Below are 24,769 nucleotides of genomic sequence, written 5' to 3' on the forward strand. Positions count from 1 at the left end.
CCGCCCGGAGGGGCCGTGGGCAGCGGGGCCCCACGCGAGACCCCCCGCGCGGGGGGAGGCTGCTCCGTGCCGAGCCTGGCAGCGCGGAGTTAGCTCCGTGTCGACCCGAGCTCTTTCCCTTCTCCTGGAGCGAGGCACGGCTCGGTGCCCCTCCTCGCTTTTAGCAGCGACTCCTACGGACTCGCGTTCCCGCTGGGGCACACGAACGGCTCCTGCGGGTCACCGCGGTCACGGCGGTGGGCGATCTCCTTGCAGTGGCTCCAGCGCGGGTGGTCTTGTGCCTCTGGCTGCCTCTGAGTTCAGTCCGGGCAGGCTTTGCCTTGGGGCCGGCTTGCTGAAAGCTCCTTACGTGCCCGAGGACCTGAGGCTAAACTTTATTTCCCCTCCATCCTGACGTTGCGCGGCCTTGACGTGTATTTCATATAGTGGTGCCTCTAGTATTCTTGGTGCGCCCTAATCTCATTCCTGTCATTTGGCAGTTCTTTAACACAACTGTGCAGCACGAAAAGTCCCCTGTGCTCTCAAAATGCTGTCTAACCTAACTGATCAGCCCTCAAAGTTAATTTAATAACGAGAATTTGCTCTGTCACACTCCAGTATAAAACACATGTTCCTTTTCAAGCGTCTCTACCCAACTGGCTAAGCAGTTTCAGTCTTTCAGCTATGCCAGCTGAAACGTTAACTTTTCATTTAAAGTAAGCCTAATATTTATGTTGTTGCCATTTGGGAGTGACTTGTTGACATTATGTGATGTGAAACCTGCAGAACAGAATCAGATTCTGATAAAGTTCTCTTTCAAACATTTAAAAATATTTTAAAGAGCATAATAAAAAGGTTGCCTAATCTTTAACATAAGGTTGCCTGACCAAGTGGCTTCTAAGCATCTGTATGGGTTTGTTTGTTTGTTTGTTTTAGTAATTATTACATTTATGTCTTTATACTGAGAACTCTAGAGAGATAAACACAGGTATTTTAGAAAATTGGGCATTTTTTTATTGTTGGCAACTGAAATGAGGAGTCAGAATTTCTATATGGGAAATATTTTCGGTGACTGCTTTTGCAGGAAAGGTGTGGTATAGAAATATCAATGCTCAGAGATAGTTCTTGGCAGGAGGCATGAATGATAAGGCAAAGAGCTCATACAGAGTTTTGCAGCCTTTGATTTACCTGAGCAAAGAAAGAATTGATCTGTGTTTGATGGAGGATATTACCTACTGATAAGAAAAGGCTGCCACAGTGGTATCAAGCCATTGAATATCCTCCCCGTGTTTTTTCTAAATAAACGATGAGACTGGCAAAAGAGCTCTTTGAAGAGCAAACATTTGGAGCCGCTTCAGTGTTAACAGGAATTCGTTGGGGATAGAAGCTTCTGTCCAACTAATAGACTGATAGTAGGGTATAAGTAAGTGAAGGCACTGGTTTAGATTCCCATGATTTGCGTGTCTGTGATAAGTGGCTTGCAAAACCTAATTAAATGATGTTTTAAACTAAAAGCATATTTTGCAATTCACAAGTAATGTTTGAAAGTTGCCCTTGTTCTGTCAAGCCAAAAAGTTTGTGAAAGTCTTAGATTTTATAGGTTAGTTCTTGTTATAATCATTTACATTGTTATGTAAGGAAAAAAAAATCCTACTTCTGATTTTGAACTCTTACGTTTGTTTCTGACTTTGTCTTTTTTGACTGATGCTGTTTTTGACTTCTTTCTGACTTAACCTCCCTTACTAGTTTAGCAACCATGAGTAAGTGGACTGCTCTTGGCTGGCTTGAAGCATCCCATATTGATAACCTGTTTCTAACAAAAGTCTAACGAAATGTAATTTTGCACTATGAAGAGTAGAATAGATTGTGCCATTCCTTCATCTTTAAGATTTTTTCAGAGCACTGTGGAATTGCTTAACTTTTYTTATCCTGAAATAATTATACTGTTAGAAAAAACACTTCCAGAAACAGCCATCATGTAAGGATATTCCTGGAAAGCATAAGTTAAATTGTTGTCTCATTTTAATTTTGTCTTCTGTCTTTGCTTTGACTATGCTTATGTGTCAGGGGAATTCTCTGCCCCACAAAAAAAAGATTTGAATGCCAGTCTTGCTGCTAATTCCCTTGTGCAAGCAACTCTGCTAATTCTACAGTGGTATTTTAATAAAGCTTTATGCAATTCATTTTTTACTATAAAAAGTCTTAAAAATGAACTGAAATATGTTAATATAGTTCTTTTTTCCCGGTAAGTTAAAACATCCTACATTTCTCACTTTTGGCACTGAGATAATAGTAAAATCTCAGTGTTTGCTTCAGAATTTACAGTGCTTATAGTAGGGATACATTATTCAGAGTATAATTTTTATGAAATATGTAAATTCAGTACAATTGTTTTTAAAAAATCACTTCTTTTCTCCTACCTCTTGCATTATGATCAGATGCTGGTATCTGCTTATTCACTTAGTAGCCACGCTAACATGGAATACCCCTCCAAAGTTAGGTAGCTGGAATTCATATATAAGGGTAGTAGTTCAAGCAAAAATGCAGTGCCATGTTCTCTTTGCTAATTCATCAGCTCTTTTACCTGCAGCGYGGTATGTGTGCTTCCAGACCAGGCGTCCTGTTCAGCAGTGGCACTTAGAGATTTCGAAGCCTGTCTGCTCTGGGCAAATAGAATTAAAAAGYAAGTCGGGGGAACAAGACAGTAGAGGAATGGGAGCAAAGACGGTGAAGTAGCAGTTTGCCTCCTGTGAAGGGAAGAGACTAAGAGAAGTGAAACTGTTCAGTTCACTAGTCCKTTTAAAGGGCAGCAATCTGTCAAACGCAGGATCTGGATGTCCTAAGCTGTTGTTTGCCCTTGGGGATAGAGAAGGCAGAGAGTCTTGGGTGCTTATACTAGCATTTTAATACAAATACATCACTGAGACGGAAGAGGGACTTGACTCTCTCACCTCTCATGCAAGAAACCTATAGTGGGTGAAAGTAGAGGAAGACCTTTTACCAGAGTGGTGTTGTGTACGCGCGACAGAAAAAAAAGAGAGCGACTTTGTGGTGGGGGCGAAAAAGTAAACTTTTTTTTTTAACTGCGTAACAATTGAAGAGTAATGCAGAAAGAAGGGAAAAACAAAAACATTACACTCAAACAATAAGAAAAATATGTTCTGCACTTGAAAACAGCACTGAGCAGAGTATGTTCTGTAATGGGAAAYGAATTGGCACAAACTGTGGAAGGAGAAAAAAGTTTTAACAGAAGTGGAGGAGACCTTCTTGCATCTCTAACTGTGCTACTTTATAAAACATCCAAGCATAGCAAAGAATGTGTAGTCCACGACTGCTCTTTTAAAATAGGTAGCATGCTTTGGGGGCCTTCTCTGAAACCGAACGTGGCATTGGTAGACTCTCATGATGTGTGCTTTTTCTTTATCTGCGTCGACAAATTATGCTGTATGATGCACAGTCACCATCACGAAAATGTAATTGTTCGTGAAATGTACTTTAGCTGTAACAAGCACTTAGCTGCTGGGATAATAGGTACTGTGCAATCATTAAAATGGTGTAGCTACACTCTCTGTGCTTTTCAAGTTGTACAAAATATACATCTAAACTGAGACAGAAATAGTAACTTTAGTTATAACTACAGTACAAATGATTCATACAGGTGACTGAGGAAGATATTTCAGCATTTGTCAAGCTGAAAGTTTGCGGTTCAGGTTTTTCTCTTCTGGGGGCTTCTTTGGAGATGTGTTTTTGCAGAAGGGTGTTTTACTAGCCTTGGGAATGGCATGTGTGTGATAACTGCCATCTGTCTCCTTACGCTGCACGTTTAGAGTTAAGGTGCTGTATCTGTTTAAATGCCAATTTACCGGTGCAGCAGTACATTTAATGTTGTGTAATAAGCCTGCCATTAGGATGTTTGAAGGTCAGTCTTCCCGTGTTGCTTGGGACCTCTATTAAACTGTTTTAAAAGTGTGCTTTCAAAAGGTACATATAAATGCAGAGTTTTTTGTAGGATTTGGTATTAGATTAACAAATTATTGACTCTACTGAACAGTTTTTGGCTACTTATTGAGGGCCCCTAGGGATTTTGACAAACCATGCACAATATATTTATGTGTCCTTCCATCAGCACCCTTAATTCTTAAATGTTCAGTGAAAGGAGTAGGTCCTGAGATGTCTCGCCCTTCCTCACGCTCCCGGTGAGCTAAGAAGCCTTCTTTCACAAGTAGGGGTACAGCTGCGCGCTGCTGTGACTCAAGAATCTGAAAGAAAAAAAAAAAMCAAAATACAAAACTCGGGGGCTGGTTCCCTAATCACCTTAATCCGATTTAACTGCAAGCTGCTGCCAAAAGGAGTGGCTGCACCCTGCCCGGTGCCACCAGCTCCCTGTTCCACCTGCAGCTGGGTTGCTGGGAAGCAGCTGCAGGATTTCACCTCTGTATCTCGACAGGGCAGTGTATGTGTGTGTGTGTTAGTGTAAGGCATTAATGAAAAGTGTCCTAAAGTAGAAATTCTTTGTAGCACTGGCTGCTTTATTTATGTTCAGTAGTTCCTACACTGCTATTCTTGAGCTCTGCCACAGATCTTTCAGTTCTTCCAAATTTGTGTTCGTTATAGATATGTAACATCTGTACTATTCTGTTCTAATTCCGTCTTAAGCTGACACTGCCAATAATGATAAATTCTGTAAAAATAGGACYCCGACTGGGAGGTCTGTAAAGTTACTTCCTTTGCAATTGGTTCAGATTTTGCATCAATGTTTCCGTATGTGTGGTTGACTAGTTCTATACCTCTTAATTTACCAGTTCATGAAAAAATACTGATGGTTCAGAGTGAACACTGAGTGTCTTTTAATGAAGATCTTGATGAATCTGGGAAAATTAAAAGCAGTTGAAAGTAGGTCTGCTCTTGCTGCAAGCCTGAAGCATACCTAGATTGTGCAGCTCTCTAAAGTAGCGTGTTTCATCTTGCTGCCCTTCCACGTTTTTCCCTCCACAGAGCTACCAAAAAATCTCATCTTGTAGAATGCTTGCATTGATCCTAATGAGATTCAAATAACATTTAAATATTAATGTTAGAAAATGTCAAGGCTAAAGAACTCTAAAGGGAACTAGGGGGGAAATCAGATTATCTGATATACTCCTTTGAACGGGAGGAGGTATACTGTCATTCTTAGATACTGGTATAAGTTTATAGCTAAAAGATCTCTTCAGTCTTTGAACTAGTAAAAATATGCCAAACACTTAATGTCTGTTCTGAGGATTTGTGAATGATCCAAAAGCTTCCCTGTCCTGAAACTTGGAAGTGTTTGTCAGTTGTTGTTGACGTCAGCATTGGTACAGGTTAAGTTTCACCGTCCTTTCACAGTTGTGCATGAAGGACAGTGGACTTGCTTGAGATATGTGTTCTAGCAAAAACACAACAAAATACCCGCTAAAGAAGAAGCAAATTTTGCCTTCCGCTTTGTGTCGTGCAGTGGCAGAACTTTGTCAGTCTTCTGTGTGAATGCAGATGTTGCAGACACCAGGAAGTATTAAGCTGATGTTCTATTATAAAAGACAGCAATCTCCGCAACTCTGCATGGAAAGCAACTCRGATACTACTCATGTGTAGCTTCATGTTAAAGATGATACCCTTGCCTTTTTCTTCAAAATATGAGAATCAAGGATCTGCACTGGTTATTTGTTTTAAAGAACAGCCCTTTTCTCCTAGATTAGGCCAGGCTGCAAAGTGAACTTGTCATTTATGCAAAGTTTAATAGCTTAGGAAGAACTAGTTCCATTGCAGTTTGTGTACTGTGGGAAGTGAGACGGATTATTGAGGCATGTTGCCTTGGGACACAAACTTAACTTTAAATGTCACTTTAGAACAAGTAGGAGGAGTTCCCAGGAAGTTTTAGGGAAGAAAGAAATTTTTCTCAGAAAGGACTGGCTCTTATTTGACACAGAACCCTAAAAGGGAATGGTTTTGGCATTGCTAGCATGGTTTCATCGAGAACGGTGTCTTGTGCATGATTGGACTTGCGATTTCTGTTTCCCTGTTATTTTAACTGATACTTGAAAACCAGTACGTTTTGATAAGTCAAGATTTTTTTGCATAATATCTGTTTTTACCTCAGTCTCAAGGTATATATACTGAATTTAACAAAATAGAAGAGGTCTTGTCTGAAAGTAGGACTAATATGCTGTCGTGTGCTTGTGGGAGGGGGGTTCTCAACATATCTCTACTGTAAGAGCACACTTTTACTTTGCTATTTGCTTTTCAAAGCAAGAGAATAAATGTAGCCTGAGCAGCTTGCACTGAAGTCCAACTTCGAAGCAATGCTGAGCGAAGAATTTGGCACAAAGACTCAAAGAACGCTGCTTCTACAGCAAAGCTGTAGAAGTTCAGCTTCGGGATTAATGCTACTCTAACTGCTCTTTTCTTAAAGAGACCTCTTGTTACGGGGATAGGGATCTCGCAGGAAAACAAGACACTAAGAAAGCAGCCTCCGTGAAGGCAATGTAGTTGCCTCAGATACTAACATTTGATACGATGGATAAATTTATTATTTTTGATGTTACGCTTTTCACTTCCTGTTACTTATGAGAGTTTTGGTCGTATTTTAGTGGAGCTGTAGTTACTGATGTTTGTGCTAAGGTGTTGGCTTTTCTACAGTTCAGTTTTGCTGTTTCACATGCAAGACTAAGCAGTGTATGTGGCTCAAAAAGGTCTTTAGATACACATCCGAAGTAGCAGTGGGTCTGTAGAAGCTACTAAATTGATAAATTGGTCCAATTTATGTATTAGTAGTTTTAACTCATCCAGGTTAGCCTGTGCCTTACTTGAAATTAATAGAAGAATTAATAGAGAAGAAATTTTATTAGGCAACTCTGAATTTGGCACAATTTTTAGTTTGTTCTGTTAGGGAGGTGTTTCCTTCCCATACTTGGACATGGACTTCCCATGGGCAGTGAGGGTGCTTGCTGTAATCCCTCTACCACTAGATGTTGCTATGCGAGTGATTGATATAATCTTATCTGAGGCCGAATGGATTAAACTCTAAGAAAAGGAGGAGGTATCGCTGAAACAGTATTACTGCCTATTCTGAAATTAATATTTTGAGACATTTGTTTGAGACATTTTTAGAATTTATTGGCTCTGTTATATTAGTCATAAAGACTGTTTCTCTTTTGTGTACTCAGCAGTATGCTAGTCATTTTTCCAATTATGCAGGCTTTTTTCTTTTCTACATCTATAGAGCTAGGAACTAGACTTCCATATGTCTATAGTCTAGGTAGTGAGGAAAAAAGGCAACAAAATGTAACTCAAATAGCTGAAAAGGTTTGCGCAGGAACTCTGTTCTGTAGCATCTATAACTTTTCATTTGAGGTAGGACGGCAGTGGAAGAAAATCATTATACGTTCCAGCATGAGGTATAATCAGTTTTCAGGAGAAATTTTTGTCCTTACTTCATTTTGGTTGTTTTTTTTAAGCACTACCTTTTTTGATGAAGGAATACTTACCTCCTTGGGGGGTTGCTGTGCTTATTCTACACAGAAGTCTACAAGTAGAAGAGCTCCATGAGGGTGAACTGAAGTTATCCTAGGGAAAAAATTCATTGCATGGATTGTATAAACTCACTGAGACTGACTTAAAGCTGGAAAGGAATCTACAAGTGAATAAAACAAGAAGTTTGGAATTGGATTTGGGGAATCTGGGCTTGGAGATGCCTCAGGTAAGCCTGGTGTGGTATGATCTTACTTGCTTCTGTAAGTAATTTTGCTCCCCGATTAAAAATAAAAATAAAGAAAGAAAGAAAGTGTAAGAGCATATTTGGCTGGCATCAACAGGGAGAATTTAGAAGAGAGTAAGTGATGTCCTGGTGGTATCTACGGTGAAAGCTGTGTTGCTGCTCTTGTTACTATATTTGTTCACCCAGCAGAATTCAGCAAAGTTGTCTTCTTGATGAGGGTGGATGCCTGGAAAACAGCCTTTTATTACTGCGGTGATTCACACATCAGCACACTGACTGAATGAGCAGTACAGTGTTTCTCCCTTCCCAACCCTCAGGGCAAGCGTGTCTGGAAGGGAAATAGAGTTCTGAAATTAAAAGTAGCAGAAAGCCTGGCGGCCTGTTTCCTGTGCATCCAGTCATCCTGCCTAATGTTCCTTTGCAAAGCTCCACTTAGTTCTCAAGGGATGTAAAACAATTTAGTTGTAGTAAATTTTGCTATAGTTACGATCTCAGATAAAAGTTTTACAAGTTCTAATAGTTCTAAAAGCAGCCAACGCTGCTTTAGTAGGAAATGGTGTATATCAGGATGAAGGCCCTGCAAGCGTGTAGTGCCTACTGATACTCCCAGATCTTGCCAGTACTCGCTGCCTTCTTCTACAAATGCTAACGTATCCCTGAACTTGCCAAACACATGAGAATTTCAGACCAACAAAAAAGAATGAATGAGCAATGCTCTTGCAGTTACATGATGAATACAAATGTGTCCTTTGTGATTAAAGGGCTGAATGTTGCTAGCTGGCTCTTGAAGCATATTCTCTCGCTCTGAGAAATGACATGCTTATCTGTATAGGTAAAAACATTCCAACTGCAAGTGTGAGTTCAGAGAACTGAATGAAATGACAACCTCTTATGTTCAGTTGAAGTAAAGAATATGCCTTTTATAGCTTGTGTCAAAATTCAATATCAATTTTATTGTAGCCCAGTGTGAGCGGAATGGACCCTCCTTTTGGGGACGCCTTTCGGAGCCATGTGTTTTCAGAGCAGACTCTGATGAGCACAGATCTCTTGGCGAGCAGTTCAGATCCAGATTTCATGTATGAACTGGTAGGTCATCTTTCTGTGGGTATGTGTATGCACATGTGCGCATAACTCCCTCTTCTCGATTAACAACCTGAATTCATGTAGTAATAAAAGGATATTTGTTTCAGAATGCTAGATGATGATTCGTTAGTGCTTGTTACTGATCAGGGAAGAGCCTAACTGCTTGTCTAGCAAATGTGATGCTTCATCAATAGACGCTTGTTCAAGCCGGGCAGTAGGAAAGGCTTGACATACAACTCTCAAATTGGAGCTGTGTTGATTTTATGTAATGGGGCTTGAGACTCTTACTTGCAAACAATCTTTTCTGCAAGAGCAGCTATATGCTACTTCAGCCAAGCTGTGAATGCAAGAGAAGCAAAATAAAAGTTGACTCATGAGGTACTTATGTTAGCATTCATTAGTTTTGCCTGCGTCAAAGGAGAAAGTTAGCTCACACTCATTAATCGATCTGGCTAGAATGAGGCTTTCCAGGGACTGGTAAACTTGAGCATATTCTGTTTCTCACACAGGAAAGTTTGACTTAACTTAAGGTTAATGAAGACTAGAATGGTTTGCCTTTGTCTTTCATATTTGAAATGCATGGATGTTGGTCCTAGTTTAGTTCCTAGTGATCAGATTAATCTGCAATAACAGAAGAAGGAAATCCATCAGCACTTGACTTGTATCTTTAGCTGTCTCTTCAGAAGGATCTGTAGCTGGAGCATGAAAATTAGATTTCAGTCTGACTGTCAAAACAAGATTTTAGTTGGAAGTTGAGGTGTCTTCATGTGTTGTCAGTCTCTCATACTTCATCGGAAATAAGTTTACCATTTAAGTAGAGGACAGATTTTTTTTTTTTTTTTTTTGGTATTGATTTTTGACTTGTCTTATTGTGCACAGGACAGAGAAATGGACTATCAACAAAGCTCCAGAGACAACTTACTTTCCATGGAGGACTGCAAAGATCTTGAGAGCTTGGAGTCTTTTACGGACATCCTGGACAAAGAAGCTGCTCTCACCTCAAAGTGGGAGCAGTGGGATACGTACTGTGAAGACTTAACTAAGTACACTAAACTAACCAGTTGTGATATCTGGGGAACAAAAGAGGTGGATTATTTGGGCCTTGATGACTTTTCAAGCCCATACCAAGATGAAGAAGTGATAAGCAAAACACCAACTCTGGCTCAGCTTAACAGCGAGGACTCCCAGCCYGTTTCAGATTCACTCTATTACCCTGATTCACTCTTTAGTGTAAAACAAAACCCTTTAAATTCTCTGTTACCTGGCAAAAAAATTGCAAGCAGAGCAGCAGCCCCAGTCTGTTCCTCCAAGACCATTCAGGCTGAGGCACCTTTGTCGGACTATGTTCAAAAGGCGAGCAAACCTGCAACTCAGCCTGCTTCCAGCACACAAATCATGGTGAAGACCAATGTGTACAGTAATGAGAAGGTGAACGTTCATGTTGAATGTAAAGACTATGTTAAAAAGGCAAAAGTAAAGATCAATCCTTTACCACAGAGCAGACCAGTGCTGAGCCAGACACATGCAGATGCAGCAAAGGAAAACACCTGCTATTGTGGTGCTGTAGCAAAGAGACAAGAAAGGAAAGGAATAGAGTCCCCACATAGTCACAATACTCCTTCTGTTTTGCCTTTTAAAGAGACTCAAGAGCTGCTCCTCAGTCCACCCCAGGAAACCCCAGGGCTTATTGTAGGAGAGAGCAGTCTTTCTGCCAGCACGTCAGTGTCGGATTCTTCACAGAAGAAAGAAGAGCACAACTATTCTCTTTTTGTCACAGACAGTTTGGGTGAGCAGTCAACCAAAGGAGACCCTGAAGAAGATGAGGAGGATGAGGAAGATATTGAAGATGAGGACCACGATGAAGGATTTGGTAGTGAGCATGAGCTGTCTGAAAACGATGATGAGGAAGAAGATTATGAAGATGATAAAGATGATGACATCAGCGATACTTTCTCAGAACCAGGTACCAGCAATGTTGGGGTTCGTTAAGGTTAATGAATCTGTCTGCCAATTGGGAAAGAATGCTTTTGAATGTTTTATAATTACAGATGAAGAACACTGGTCTTAAGTTACCAGCTTGTATCCTAGATTTTCAAAGTGCTTTGTAAAATGTAATTAATGAAAGCTTTGTGAAATAGGTATTTTCCCTGTTTCTAGAAAAACTAGATAAACTGTGGTCATAAAACAAAAATGGTGATAGACACTATAGGAAACCTAGCTGGTAGCCTAAGTTCATTAAAACAACTACCTGCAATTGTTGTCTTCCTTTTGGTGGATTGACGATAGGGTGTGCAGAGCTTTCTAGTGCTTTGGTGGGCTGCTGCCTTGAATATATTCAGAGCTGTAACTCTTGATAGCTGTTATGAAATCACAGCCTGAGTAAAATCATTCCATGATTTATGTAAGTCCTACTGTACATATGGTTTTCCACAAAATCCAAAGAATACATGCCACTGAAACTAATAGAATGGTTTCTTGGTGGCTTTCAGCAGTAACACTAAGTGGGTCTGCAAAGGATACTGAATTCTTCTCTTCTGCATGTAGAAAAGGAGCATTAACAACACAAATAAGAAATAACCTTCACCTAGAAGGTAACAAAGCAGCAACATTCTGTAAAAATAAAATCTGGAGGGAAAGGGACAGGACTGTAACCAAGTATTAGTTTAATTGTAGAGGATATAATATTCACATTTTATAAACGCTTTCTAGTAGAGTAGAAGAATTAAGGTATTCAAACATTTGGCAATACGTAACTTTGGGGGTGAAAAAAGGCAGTTGAAATTTTCCCTTTCTAAAACAGCAGCTTCCCTAAGGCACACTGATGTTTGTCACAGTGAGCTCTAAGATCAGATTAATTATTTTGGAAGGAGATTTCCTCAGTGGGCATTAAACTTGTTAAGTGTTATGCTCTTGATGTTACTTCTACGTGTACATAACACATTTTTATTAGCCTTTTAAAATCTCTTCCTCCCTTCTCCTGAATTGAGCTCCCTGTACTTACTCTTCCTTCTGAGGCTTTGAGTAGTTATTACAGCTCTCTGTAATGTAACATGATTGCTGAACTACACAGTGCCTTGCAGCCCACGGAGGCAAGCTGCACAGAAAGCCTGGTAATCTTGAAAAAGAGACATCGTATTAAAATGCTGGGATTTCAGTTGGTGGAATTGTATTAGCTACGTGTTGGCTTTGAAATTTTGCTGACAAGCAATTGCTCCCAGCATCTAAATGCAACTACATGGTGCAGTACAGTAACTGAGGAACTTGGCTGATACAAGCTGATTAGAGCTTTACATAAATGAAGCCATTTACCTTGAGTGTGGTGATACTAAAAGATGATATCGCCATGTATTTTTATTATATTAGAAGATAGTGTCTCCAAGTATTTTAATTATATCACACCGGAGCTTTGTTTTGCCTTTTGTACCTTCAGAGTTAAGGTAAATACTATGGAAATATATTCTAAAAAAGAACATGGCATTGGAAGATTTAACCTTCTAGGGTACTGAAACCAAAATCAGTTCAAAAATTTAAAGTGAAGGTGTATTTTATTAAAAGGACAAAGACTGGCTTGGCTGTTATTGACCCTCTGATGTATATATTTTATACGCAGTTTGCTTTTGTTTACTCTTCTTTGCCTGTTTTTGAGAGTGCATGAAACACTGCTTCACCAAAATCAATTTGTTCCCCTTAACTGTTGTTTAAAGGGCCTCTATATATGTGTATAGGGCTGTACACGAATCCTTCTTTTGTCATTGAATTTCTGTAGTGTGTGTATATATATATATATATATATATATATATAAAATATATATATAAAGAGAAGTTAATAGGTTAAAATGCTGATTTTAAAAATCTGATATTTGCATTTAATTTTTTTCACTATTTTGATAATTTATAATCCTCTTAAATTGGGCTTCAGTATATATGACTTTCATGCTCTGTAGTTTAAATAGAGATCTAGTCTTCCCATAAAACAAGACATTTAATTTAAATGCTTCTTAAAGCACTAGAATTACTGTTGTCTAAGGAAATACTTAGATCTAGTGAACTTCAGAGACTGGTAGAAATAACTAAAAGAATGTGACTGGTTATTGGGCAAGTTTGGACAGCAATGTTTTTTTTTATTATGATACATGATATAGATGTAGTGATTTTGATCCCTTCCAAAGCCTGTTTATGATAGGATTTATCAGCCCAGGCCTGTTCTGGCATTTAAACTTTTTTCACCATTGTGAGCATATTTTGTTGTAAATGACTGCTTCTCAGATCAAGTAGTTAGGAGATYCCAGAAAAGGGGCATGTGGCGACTGATTTAGACTTCAGCAGTACTGGAGTAGAGAAGAAACAGCTAAAAAAGCAAAGGGCTTGTAGACACCTGGGAATTGTTTAAAAAGGTTGCGCTCGATTTCTACTGAGCACCTAAACCATCAGCTGGGGCAGAATCATTCTAAATGGTTTGCCACAAGTCAATATGATTAAATGGCAGAGTTAAAGAGACAGTTTTGTGCCTTTCTTTTTTTTTTTTTTATCTGTTAAATTGCAGAAGTCCTGTCTATGCTGATCTCTCTTTTTTCTTAATCTAACCCCTGCAAATTTAAACCTGAAACCGCAGTAAGGGTGGTGAACCAAAAATTTATAGGAGTGACTTCCGAAGGGCCTGAAAGGTCAGTGCAAGAACACTTTCAGGTTTGTTAGAAGCCCACCGAAGAAAGGGAGCTGCTGCATGAGCTTTGCGTAAGAGGAGGATTCAAGAAGGATGAATCCAGTGCGGAAAAGCTCAGCAGATTGCTGTGCTGCTCTGTATTACAGACCTGGGTAGGACATGGTGCGCTCAACTGTTCTGCATAGCTTTAAAACGGTAACAGGCCAATGTTAGAGTTGCAAGGTAGGATGCGTTAAGTCAGCATAATTTAAATTGCCGACTTAATCATGGTTTAAATAAGTGAACAGGAAGTCCTGATTTTAACCTTGTTTTACGTTTGTATACATCAGCTCCTAAAGAGATTTGTTTTTGCTGGTTGGCCTAATTGTGTGTAATTGTGAAGACGGGCTACATTTTTGCATATCTATATAATGAGTTTGCATAGCTTGATGTGTTTTTAAAGTGGCAATTAAGTAGGGTTTGGGGGGGGTTGTTCATTTATTTTTTAGATTATTTTGATGTTTATGTCAAACAGCTTCTGGATTAAACTGAAGTTCAATTAAAAATACTTACAGAATTTGAAACTATATGTAATGTAATCTACCATAATCATTTTGACCATACAAGAGAAAATGTCTTTCAGAAAGCATGTTTTATTGTTCGCTTCTGTTSGGTTCATTTTGTTTAAAATATCATCTTCTTTTTATAAATGGGTGAATCAAAGTAAAGAAACTGTTGTAATGATTGGAAACAGAATTGAGAATGGATTTTGTCCTTCTGTACCTAACTTTTATTCATACTTTGGAATACGAGGTGAGGGAGAGTCAGACCAAAGCGAGAAAGCTTGTTTTTCCTCTTTCAACTTGTTTCTCAAGTGCAAACAAACTAATTGAATGGACTTTTAAAATAAAGAAAGTGTTCTTTGTGCTACTATTAAAAGATGGTATAGAGCTTTAGTATATGGGGCCAAGGCTTGTTAAGCTTGCAGCCCATTTAGTGGTTGGGTTTTCTTTAAGCTTCAGCAGTGTATATGATGTTTTGAAATGTGTTCTTTTTTTAATTAAATGTAACGTATTATATATAGTATTTCAGTACAAAAGACAGTATAGTACTTTTTTTACCTTAATATAGGTTGTCTTAATTTCATTTTATAAAGCATATGTAAGACTTAATTTTTTTTTTTTAATGTTTACGTAAATGTGGTTTAACCATTTTGTTGCAATCTGCATAGTGGCATTACAGTTTCAATGTATTTCAAGAACAGTTATACCATGTACATCATAATGTAACTCTAAAATACTGTGTAGCTTTACTGTGGATCATTTCTCTTCGTCCCACTAAAGAGGTGAAGGAAAGAGATGGAACAGTTTCTGTCCAGATGCCTTCAATTTATATATTCTTTACTTACAGACTTTAGTGCATAGCCCTCATAACAGAGCCTCCTATACTGGGACTTGGTCTTTCTTTACTCTAATAGAGATGGATAGTTGGATTGATTTCCCAAAGCTGTTTAAATGCAAGATGCAGCAATAATTTTGCTGTGTTTATTAGCCTTTTGCTAATCCATCTTTATTTTGATTATCCTTTTCTCTTTGTGCACATTGTGATTGAAGACTAATTAAAGATGTGGAGGAGAGTTAGGATTATCTTCCTGCAGATTAATGGAGGAAGTGATGAAGGTGGAAGAACACTGTCCAACAGCTGTCATCTGTGCTCCACAGTAGTGAGACTGTGGGGGAGAAAAGCAACAGGGCTTAAGGGGTCAAAGAACAGAAAGGGGCTTTCAATGCATAAATAATTTGTCTCTGTTCAGCAAATGAAGAACCATCACTGGCTGAACGTCTGTTCCTGGATTTAAGGCAAATACCCAGTAATAGTTGGGGCAGAAAACTGAGTCCATAAGATAATGTGAAACAGGCCGTTGTCTGTCTTTTTGCTCTTAACTTCTTGAAAACTTAGGCCCCAATTAAAAGGTTAGAAACAGTCTTGTAAACTTTAAATAAGCAATACGATGCATTCTTTTAGGATACGAAAATGATTCTGTGGAGGATTTAAAAGAAATGACTGCAATATCCTGTCGGAAAAGAGGCAAGCGAAGATACTTTTGGGAGTACAGTGAGCAACTAACACCGTTGCAACAAGAAAGAATGCTGAGGCCATCGGAGTGGAATCGAGATACGTTACCAAGTAACATGTATCAGAAGAACGGTCTCCATCATGGTAAGAATAGAGTCCTAGTTACAAGTGAATGTCTTCGCTGAAGGCTGACGCCTTAGTAGCCAAACTCCCACACCTAAAATTGCTGAGAAGTTGTGTTTTGGCCATGAAAAGAAATCGTTAAAACACTGATAACTTTGTTGCTCAGTTAAGAGCACAGCACTGTGTCCAGGGAAGGCACAGTGAACATACAGTAGTAACTTTGAGTGTGGTTCCTTCCAGAGGAAGGTGGATGAATTGAGAATTGTAACTTCCAAGGTTCTTGCTGGAAACCCCAAGAGTTGTGATTTATTTATTTATTTTTACAGTTGTGATACTGTAAACATCATGGCTGGGTCACATGACTGATGTTTGCTCCTGGAAGCTGTTAGACCGTTTCAGTATTGCTTATAGTAGAAGCAAGCTGCCAGTGGTCTGAGATGCAAAGTTGCAAAGTTCACTTCATCTGCAATATGAAGTGAAGGACAGGCAATGAGACCTAACTGTCTCCTCTTGCTCCTCCCTCCTTGTTCCTCACACCAATGCGAATGCAACTCAGAGAAGCACTTTCTTTTCTGYGAATAAACTTTTCCTTTAAAATACCCTCCTAGGAGCTTAAACYAGTTGATCTAATAACTATATTTTATTGCTGTAACTTTTTGACTGCCAACTTGCTGTGCTTCCAGCATGACTAACATCATTGAGAACAAGCCCCTCTTAGGAATAATGTTTGTTTTTGTGTCGTAGGACCTCTTTGGTACGCTGTTCCCTTTGACTGAAGGAACAAAATGAAATAAACTAACCTGGCTGTAATATTAATGTTCTCTTACAATTGCAAATTATTATCTTTAACATCGGTCTTTACCTTCTGTTAAACCACAAGTTTTGTCAGTTCTGTTACCATTTTCATGCAGGTATCTGTAACAGCTGGCATTTTTCAGTGAAGATCCAGAGAGAGACATGTACCAGTGGCAGAATATCTTAAGGAATACAAATTTTACCTAGAATACATATGTTTCCTCAGGAAAACCTGGCCTGGAATAGCTTCAAATACATCTAAAAGGGGTTGGCTAGCCCTTACTTGGGTTATTTAAGATTATTATCACTGAAGATCATTGCAGTACCAGGTCCCTATACTCTTTCTTAATGCAGAACTTTAGGAATAAGGTTATTTAGGAATTTAAACAACTTGTGTGAGAGAGAATTTACTGGCTGAACACAGAGTTAGCAAGTTAGGGTTGGAGCAAAACAAGTGTGTTTGAACTTGTGACATACCTTTTTCAGCACTGTTGTGTGCATGCTGTCCATCACTTCCAATTCATTTCTGTCCTGGCCAGCAGTATTTGCTCTTATCTGATCTGCATATAATATGAATTGTACAAAGTTGTTTGTCTGGAAATGCTATTGTGAAAGGCATAGGGATCACACAATTCAATTCTCTTGTTTTGTAATGAGCAAAGGAACTTAACCTATACCAAAATATAATATGTATTTAAGAATGTTTTTTCACAGGTTTGTATACGTATTCTGTCACTTCCCAACCCAATTTTCTGCATATTCAAAACAGGAAAATATGCAGCAAAGAAGTCACGGAGGACTGATGTAGAAGACCTGACTCCCAACCCCAGAAAACTTCTACAGATTGGTAATGAACTGAGGAAACTGAATAAGGTGATCAGTGACCTGACACCAGTCAGTGAACTTCCCTTAACTGCCAGACCGAGGTCAAGAAAAGAAAAGAACAAACTGGCTTCCAGGTAAATCTTAGTTAGCACTGCTTGGATGAGTAAATTGGGATTACTTCAGGTGTACAAGTAAGGCCTAACTCATTTTTTGCCTCAAGAGAACCCGCTTCATCTTGGCAGTCCCCGTGACAGCTTTATTACCTGTTTATCAAACAGCAGGGCAACAGTGGCTTGTGAGATCTAGTTGGTCTGTTCCCTAGCTAATGATTTATTTCCATTAGAAGCTGGCATACTTGGCTGCAGGGCAAATGCTCGATGCARTGAGAAAATGTGAAATCTAATCAAATATAGGTAGCAGCATGCTTTCAGTGAGGGTGAGTGAGTAGATGATTTTGTACATCACAGCTCTGCAAGTATTGGTTAATAGTAAGTTCGTGTGGCTGATGGAAACAGATGCTCTTAGTATTCTGGAAGTTTTGAAAAATGTTCTAATTCTTCTTACTATAGGGCTTGTAGACTAAAGAAGAAAGCCCAGTATGAAGCTAACAAAGTAAAACTCTGGGGTCTCAACACAGAATATGGTAAATATGACTCTTCACTTGTTAGTTTTTCTTATGTTCTTAATGCAAGGCTCTGATTTGCATCTTCATGTAACCTGGGTCATAACTGGCAGTTTATAGAGAAAGCAATGCTGGTGACTGCTTCATAGAGTGAACGTAAATTGGGTTATCTGCAGTGTTGAGCTACTTTACAGATAATAATGTAATGGTTTTGTTTGGATTGTCTATGATTTTAAAGGTGTCATATCTCACTTACTGTAACACTTCTTCTAGATGACAGTGTGTGGACAACTGAATATCTCTTTTGTTTCAGAGGGAATATGGAGTAATCCTCATCTAGGTTTTTTTCTTTGCAGATAACTTACTGTTTGTGATCAACTCTATTAAACAAGAAATTGTTAATCGAGTGCAGATTCCTAAAGATGATAGAGGAGTCAACATGGAACAAAAATTGAATGTGCTTATTAAAGATACTCTTGGTAAGCAATAAATTTAATGTATTTGCATGTATGTGAAGAGACATGTAACTTATGGAGTGTTAGATTGGAAACTATTTTTGGAATAGAGAAAAAAAGAAGCGCTGCCTAATTACAAGCTTTCTAGGCCTTTTGCTTGGTCACTGGCCAAAATGTTCATTGGCTTTATATTACTCAGAGGAATGTGCAAATAAGTGCAGGTAATAGTAATCTTATAATGTATTTTATTAACTTTCCTTTTTAGGACTACCTGTAGCTGGGCAAACATCAGAATTTGTGAACCAAGTTTTAGAGAAGACTGCAGAAGGAGACCCCACTGGTGGCCTTGTAGGGCTACGAATACCAATGTCAAAAGTTTAAGACATCACCTTGCCTGTTCTCATCGGTCAGATGCTACCTGTGTTGTCAAGTACTTCATTGTAAATTGCATTCTGGTCTGCATGTCAGTTTAGCATTACATAAACACTTACAATAGGTTCCATTGTTTTAAATAACAATGTAGTAAAAGAAATCAAAGCATGATTTAAAAAAAAAAAAATGCTTAATAGCATTTTTGGAGCATAAACCAGATAGTTTCAAAGCTGCTTTAGGCTCAACTACAGAGATTAGAACTCTTTTTAAAATTAAGTTATCTAGGACCAGTCTGTATCACTTTTGTTTTAGAAGCAAAGACATGTTTTTGCTAGTGAAAATTTTTAGCATGTGCCAGACATTGTGGCAGGTTTATGCTCCAAGTAAAATAAGAGGAAGCATTTCTTTTGGTAAAGCTGTCAATTTAAGTGGGGGGTTTTTTGCTTTTTTTTTTTTTTTTTTTTTTTTTAGAATTATTGGGTTTTCTTTATTCTTTTAAAAAAGAATAAACAGCAAGCTTTCTTTGCAACCATTAACTTGTACATAGCACACGTGGCATTAGAGCTAGTGTGCCATATAAGACTTTAATTTTCTGAGCTTAATATAGTATTTAAATGTCTGTGCAAGTAAGAGAAAAAAGTATATTCTTTGTGCCTTGTATTTTGGGGGGAGAGCTATCAGTATAAGCTGGTAAAGTTTTTGTATGAAGAAAACCCTGAGGGAAAAACAAGATGTATAGATGGTAAGATTATAGGTTTTAATGTATTTGTTCCAGCTCTTAAAATTTTTGAATGTATATAGGAATATGTTGAAAATGTAGATATATGCCACAGAGTCTATGTATTGTATAAAAGATGGCTCTAGAAAACTTAATTTCGGTACTTTGGCCGGAAGAAAACAAATACTTGCACATTAATGCGATTGTTTATTTTTGTACCAAAGACAAATGCAACTGATATGGCGAACTGCCAGTCTAAGTAAAGTTTTGCACAGCTTATATGATACTGTACTGAATGTAAAAACAAAAGAAAAAAGAAAAAAAATTAAAGGTCAGGGTTAGGGATCTTACTGAACTGTGAATTTTTTTGTTTGGGTCCAATTATCTACAGAAGGAGCATTCATACATAACAATATTATTTTGCTGTTCTTGTAGTTCGCTTCCATGGTAGATAAGTTGGTGGCCATCTCGGAGTCTTTAAATCTTTTTTCTCTGCACTTACTGTAGGAGATTTTAATATATTTGGATTTTAGTAAGCTATTGGTAAAATAGTTTTCAACTTTGAGAATTTAAAAAAATATTTAGCTTGTTGTAGTATACTTCCACCAAACAACCAAAATAAAATTATTTTTATTGTAATGTGTATATATGTAAAGAGAAAAAAGAGCTACAAATATCTAATTCCTTAGTTGCCACTTTTCCAGTTGATGTATTATTATGCATGTGATGTTTCCAAGGATCAACACAGGCTTAAAACAAAACAAAAAAAATTTATAGACTTTTATATTTTTGTACAGGTATTTCGAAACTAGCTTCTTCAAACTTATATGTGACTTATTCTTGTTAATTCAGTAGTTTCTATGATTGGGGAATATTAACACACAGTTCTTATTTGCTCTTCTGCTAATAAGAGTTGGCTTTGTAGTCAGTGTTAAAGTACAGATTAAAAGCTTTAGCCCTTGATGAGAARGTCCTTTATCTCAAGGCAAGATCATTCTCTGGTTTCATGGACCCCCCTTTCCTCCCTGTTTTTTCTCTCCCTATTTAAAAATGACAGAACACTGTTTACTGAAAATAGAAATACCAAATATTTTCAAATGTAGCTGCTGAAAAAAAATGCAAAAGTCCATGAAGGCTTTCTCCCCACTCCCTTTGGGGAATTTCTCCATTTCTAGTTTGTCTGTTTGTACTGTGATTCCTTTTTGTTTATACGTAGATTATTTTTATATCCAAGCTTGTACTATAAAAAAAGTCTGAATCGGTAATAGTGCAGTAAGAATGACAGATGAAGGTGGCAGTCCTGCCACCTACTTGCGAGTGTGCACACAGCTTACTTTGTGTCTAAATAGTCTGGAAGACTCAAAAGGGAGGAGGAGGCCAAAATACCACTACTGAGCTGTACAGAAAGTTTTTCCTTCAAGAGACTGAACAAATACCCAGGGCAATTTAGGCAAAACTTTGAAAATCCGCTTAAGATGTGCAAAACCTGAGTGGAATTTGGGTGTTTTTGTTTCAGGTGTTTTTGTTGTTGTTCTTGGAGTGTGCTGAAAGTGAGAGTTGGCTGCTGCTTTACACAGTGGGTCAGATGTATTCCTATTGTAAGCATTGCTGATGTTGCAGTTATTCCAGAAATGCATACGGCCCATAAAACCTTGACAAAGAATGTCTCTTAGGAAGTTAAGGCCATGTCTATACCGAGGTTTGAATACTGTTGTTCCTTTCTTATGAATGGTGTTAGCGCACTGCTCAGATAAGAGAGGTCCTTATGCTATATCAAAACTGGGTAGACAGGGCAGCTTTTCTAAATATTATGAAAGCAGTTTTGCAATCAGGTAAAAACTTCTGTGACAAATTAAACTGACAAGGTATTAAAAAGCCCCTTTTTTACTGCTCAGGAGTCCTGAGCAAGTATAACTTTACAGCTTTTTTTTTTTGTCTGAAAACCAGAATATGATTTTGGTCTAGCATTTCAAAGTAGACTTTGAACCTTTAATGAATTCCGTACCCTTGCATTTCAGTGTTTTCTATGTATTATTTTAAGTTAAAGCTTTTAAATAGTTGAGCTTTTTAATGTTGACACTTTATTTTGTACCTATTTATATGTATGTATATCTTAGAAAAGCACTTTGTTTAAAAAGAAAAAAAAAAGAAACTGCGTTTTATATGATTCCTGCCACTTGCTGCTAACTCTGGGCTGGTCAGAATGCTGCAGCGATACTTGATATAAATAAAACCTGGCAGTAAAATGTAGAGTAAAGATAAGACCTTTTGCTGGTTTAACTTTATCATAAAGGTGACATAGGCAAGCTGTGCAGCTTTACATTTTAACCAGGGGACTCTGTGGCATTTAAACCGTCTAGAAATGGTTGTACTTTAATGCCAGTAACAATCTGCTTCCTCTAGTGTCATTAAAATATATACATTTAGTGTATACTTATCACAAACAAAAATCTTATAAGGGTATAAAAAACAGCAAATGTACATGTTCTGTTTTTTGGCAATTGTGGCATGCATTTTTGGATGATCTTTAGAGAAGACCATTTTCTAAAGATTTTCAGTGTTCATACATGGTATGTGGATCTTAATGAAGTCCTGGATTTTTTGTTTGTTTTTGAGTGTAGGCATTGTGAATGTTCACTTTTAATCCTATATCCAAAAACAATTATACATTTTTGATTTAATACAAACAAAAGCTCTTCCTTTCTCTGATACACTGGATTCTCTAGCATTTGTTTCCATATTAAAAGCATGCTGTCATAACCGCTCTTGTCGAGATCTCGTCAGTCTGAATTTAGGTGCCACACTTTTTGAATTGATGGACTGCTTGTTCTACTGTACCATGTATGATTCTCGTCCTTTCCTACTCCCTTCATGACGGATTATGATGTGGCTTTATATTGTGCCTTACTTGTACATCTAGAACTAAATGTTTTTCATTCCCCTTGAACTGTTCCAACCTAACCCTTCTGAAAGCGAATCAGAACTGATAAAAGCGTCCTGAAGAACGTTTGCGTAGATCCAATTTCAGTTCCTCTCAGTAGTAGTCATTTTGTATTTATATGGAAGACCAGTTTTTGAATGGCCTTGCAAAATCTGGGGGTGCTCATGGAGGGTGTTTTTAAGCCCTGAACCCCTTTTGCTAACACTTTCACTTCTGTGATTTATTGAACACATTTACTGATATTTGTTGAGTACTTTTTTTGGATGAGAGGGAGTTAGTTATAACTAAAGCTACGTTTAGGTGTGAATGGGCTGGATTTTCTTATCATACCAGTTTAAATCATTGTGATTTAATGAAGCCACATTGCTGTAAAGCTGATGTGAGAGTCAGGCTCAGATGTGTTCATTTCCTAATTCTTATGTATAGCAGACTTTTTTCATACTGAGGAAAGTGGGCCAGGAAAAAGGTTTTTTTTTTAAAAAAAAAAAACTAAAATGGATGAAGGGTCTTTTAACTAACATAAAAGGAAGCAGATGCTTCTGAAATACAGTGGTGTCAGTTTGAATTTTGTTTGAAAAACAAGACGCCTACCCTAAAACAATTATCTGATACTTGCCTTCATTGATAAAACAGCTCATTCACAAAATGGAAAGAATGGATGTGCTTTTCTTTTCCATAAATCATTTAAACATAGCTATTTTTGTAAAGCTGCAAAAGGCTTTATCAGGAGAATTTCAAAGGGTTGTATACAAGTTGCCTTCAGCAGAAATAGCAAATGCAATTCTACTCCTCAAACTTGCTTGCTAGTCTTCCTGAAATTCTGTTGAGGCATAACCCAATTATGTAACATGAATGTTAGGATCTGTATTTGGCCTTGAGACCTGAATTTCGAGAATTCATCTAATCATGATTTTACTTTATTTTTAAGTTAGAGGCTTCAGTTGGAATCATCTAGTTAAGTGTGCTGCTAGATGTGGTCTTGGCTTATTGACACAGCCTTGCACAGAGCTGAAGTTTATTTTGTTTACCCCAGGGATCGTGTGAAGTACATTTCAAACAGTTACTGTTTTGGTGACTGCTTCTTGTAACTGTATTAAGGGCATTAGTATGTTGAGAAAACACCACTCTTGAATATCTCCCAATATAAATTGGGAATTCTTAAATGTCGTAAATGAAAGATGGCAATTCTAGGTTATATCTTCTTCACAGCATACAAAAATGTCTCTTTCTCTGATTTACATTTCACAATATGCCATGTTTTTCTCCCCCAATGCTTCTAGCATGATAAGGAGGTGTGTGTGCGCACTGAATTAATAATCCTCAGCCTTTTAGACATTCATGAACTTCCACAAGAGCAAATCCTGACTATGCATTTATTGTCTTTCTAATGAGCAGTGGAGCTAAAAGTGAAGCGAGAGTTATTTTAAGACACACAGTTTTTTCCAAAAATCCAAACTCTTTAGATAACATCAGTGATAGTTTTTCTTCATTTAAGAATATTTTATATTTAAGTACCTGAATTAACCCAAATTTGGATAAGTCAACTGGCTACAGTAAGAAAAACTTCTGGATTGGATTTGGGACTGACAAAAGCACCCTCCAGCCTGACAAAATATTCTGATTAAAAACAATCTAGTTTGAATCACCTATCCTAGAATATTTAATCTAAGCAAAACTTCTCATTGCTCAGTATTTGTGGTTGAGTGAACTCTAAGGCTGATGGCACGTGCAGACATAGGTGGTTGAAAGGCAAGGGAAAAAAAAAGCATTTTAAACAAAACATGGCATCCTGCTCTGCCTATGCTTGGGGTCATGATTGTAATGCTGTCCTTGATATTCTGTAATCACCTTCCAACTGGAGCTCAGAAAAAACTTATTGAAAGTCTTGTCTCTGTTAGAAAATAAATTTACCTTGTTAAAAGCATGATCTGTTAAGAGTTGCAATGTTTAATGTTGGTTAATAGTTGTGCAGTTCTTCTTTTTTCTTTTTTTTTTTCTGAAAAGAGGCACAATTAAACTATTGACTTTGTTTACTCTGTCACCCTTGATCCCTAGCACTTCTATTCAGATACAAATTCATCAATGTATGCAACATCCTTTGTAATTTAAAATAAAAATTGTGGAGGAAAAAACGGTCTCAAATCGTTGTACGCGTGGAGTGATCTCGAATGGTGGGGCACTCTCGAACGCTTTGGTGTGGGGTCTGCATTCAGCAGGGCATAAGCTACTCTCGACTCGGGTTTCCTCCCAAAAACATTGGCCTAACACTGCGGGAAGCTTGGAGCACTCCCTTTCTGCRGAACGGGCACAGTAACACACTGTGGTGAAGTCAAGGCTTTCAGCGTCCCCGCTGCCGCGCTGCAGCTTCCCTTTGGAAAGGGCCACTGCTAGGGAAGAGATTTAAAA

At 38.0% G+C, this 24,769-nt stretch overlaps 1 protein-coding gene across 3 annotated transcripts; it reads left to right on the forward strand.

Annotated features, from left to right (window-relative positions):
* Positions 1-7,515: 7,515 nt before the first annotated feature.
* CREBRF (CREB3 regulatory factor) lies at positions 7,516-24,392 on the forward strand. 3 transcript variants are annotated; one of them, XM_026063101.1, is made up of 8 exons: positions 7,516-7,693; positions 8,672-8,797; positions 9,674-10,757; positions 15,462-15,656; positions 17,200-17,389; positions 17,825-17,898; positions 18,234-18,356; positions 18,598-24,392. In XM_026063101.1, the coding sequence occupies exons 1-8, from the start codon at positions 7,685-7,687 to the stop codon at positions 18,711-18,713; spliced, it is 1,917 nt and encodes a 638-aa protein (XP_025918886.1). In that variant the 5' UTR covers positions 7,516-7,684; the 3' UTR covers positions 18,714-24,392. The 3 variants fall into 3 exon arrangements, with proteins under 3 accessions (XP_025918886.1, XP_025918887.1, XP_025918889.1); XM_026063102.1 differs by lacking the exons at positions 17,825-17,898; positions 18,598-24,392 and having other exon boundaries at positions 18,234-18,317; XM_026063104.1 differs by lacking the exons at positions 15,462-15,656; positions 17,200-17,389; positions 17,825-17,898; positions 18,234-18,356; positions 18,598-24,392 and adding an exon at positions 13,407-14,547.
* The last annotated feature ends 377 nt before the right edge of the window (positions 24,393-24,769 follow it).

The sequence above is a fragment of the Apteryx rowi genome, unplaced genomic scaffold (assembly GCF_003343035.1).
Source record: "Apteryx rowi isolate R43461 unplaced genomic scaffold, aptRow1 scaffold_2, whole genome shotgun sequence".
Classification (NCBI taxonomy): domain Eukaryota; kingdom Metazoa; phylum Chordata; class Aves; order Apterygiformes; family Apterygidae; genus Apteryx; species Apteryx rowi.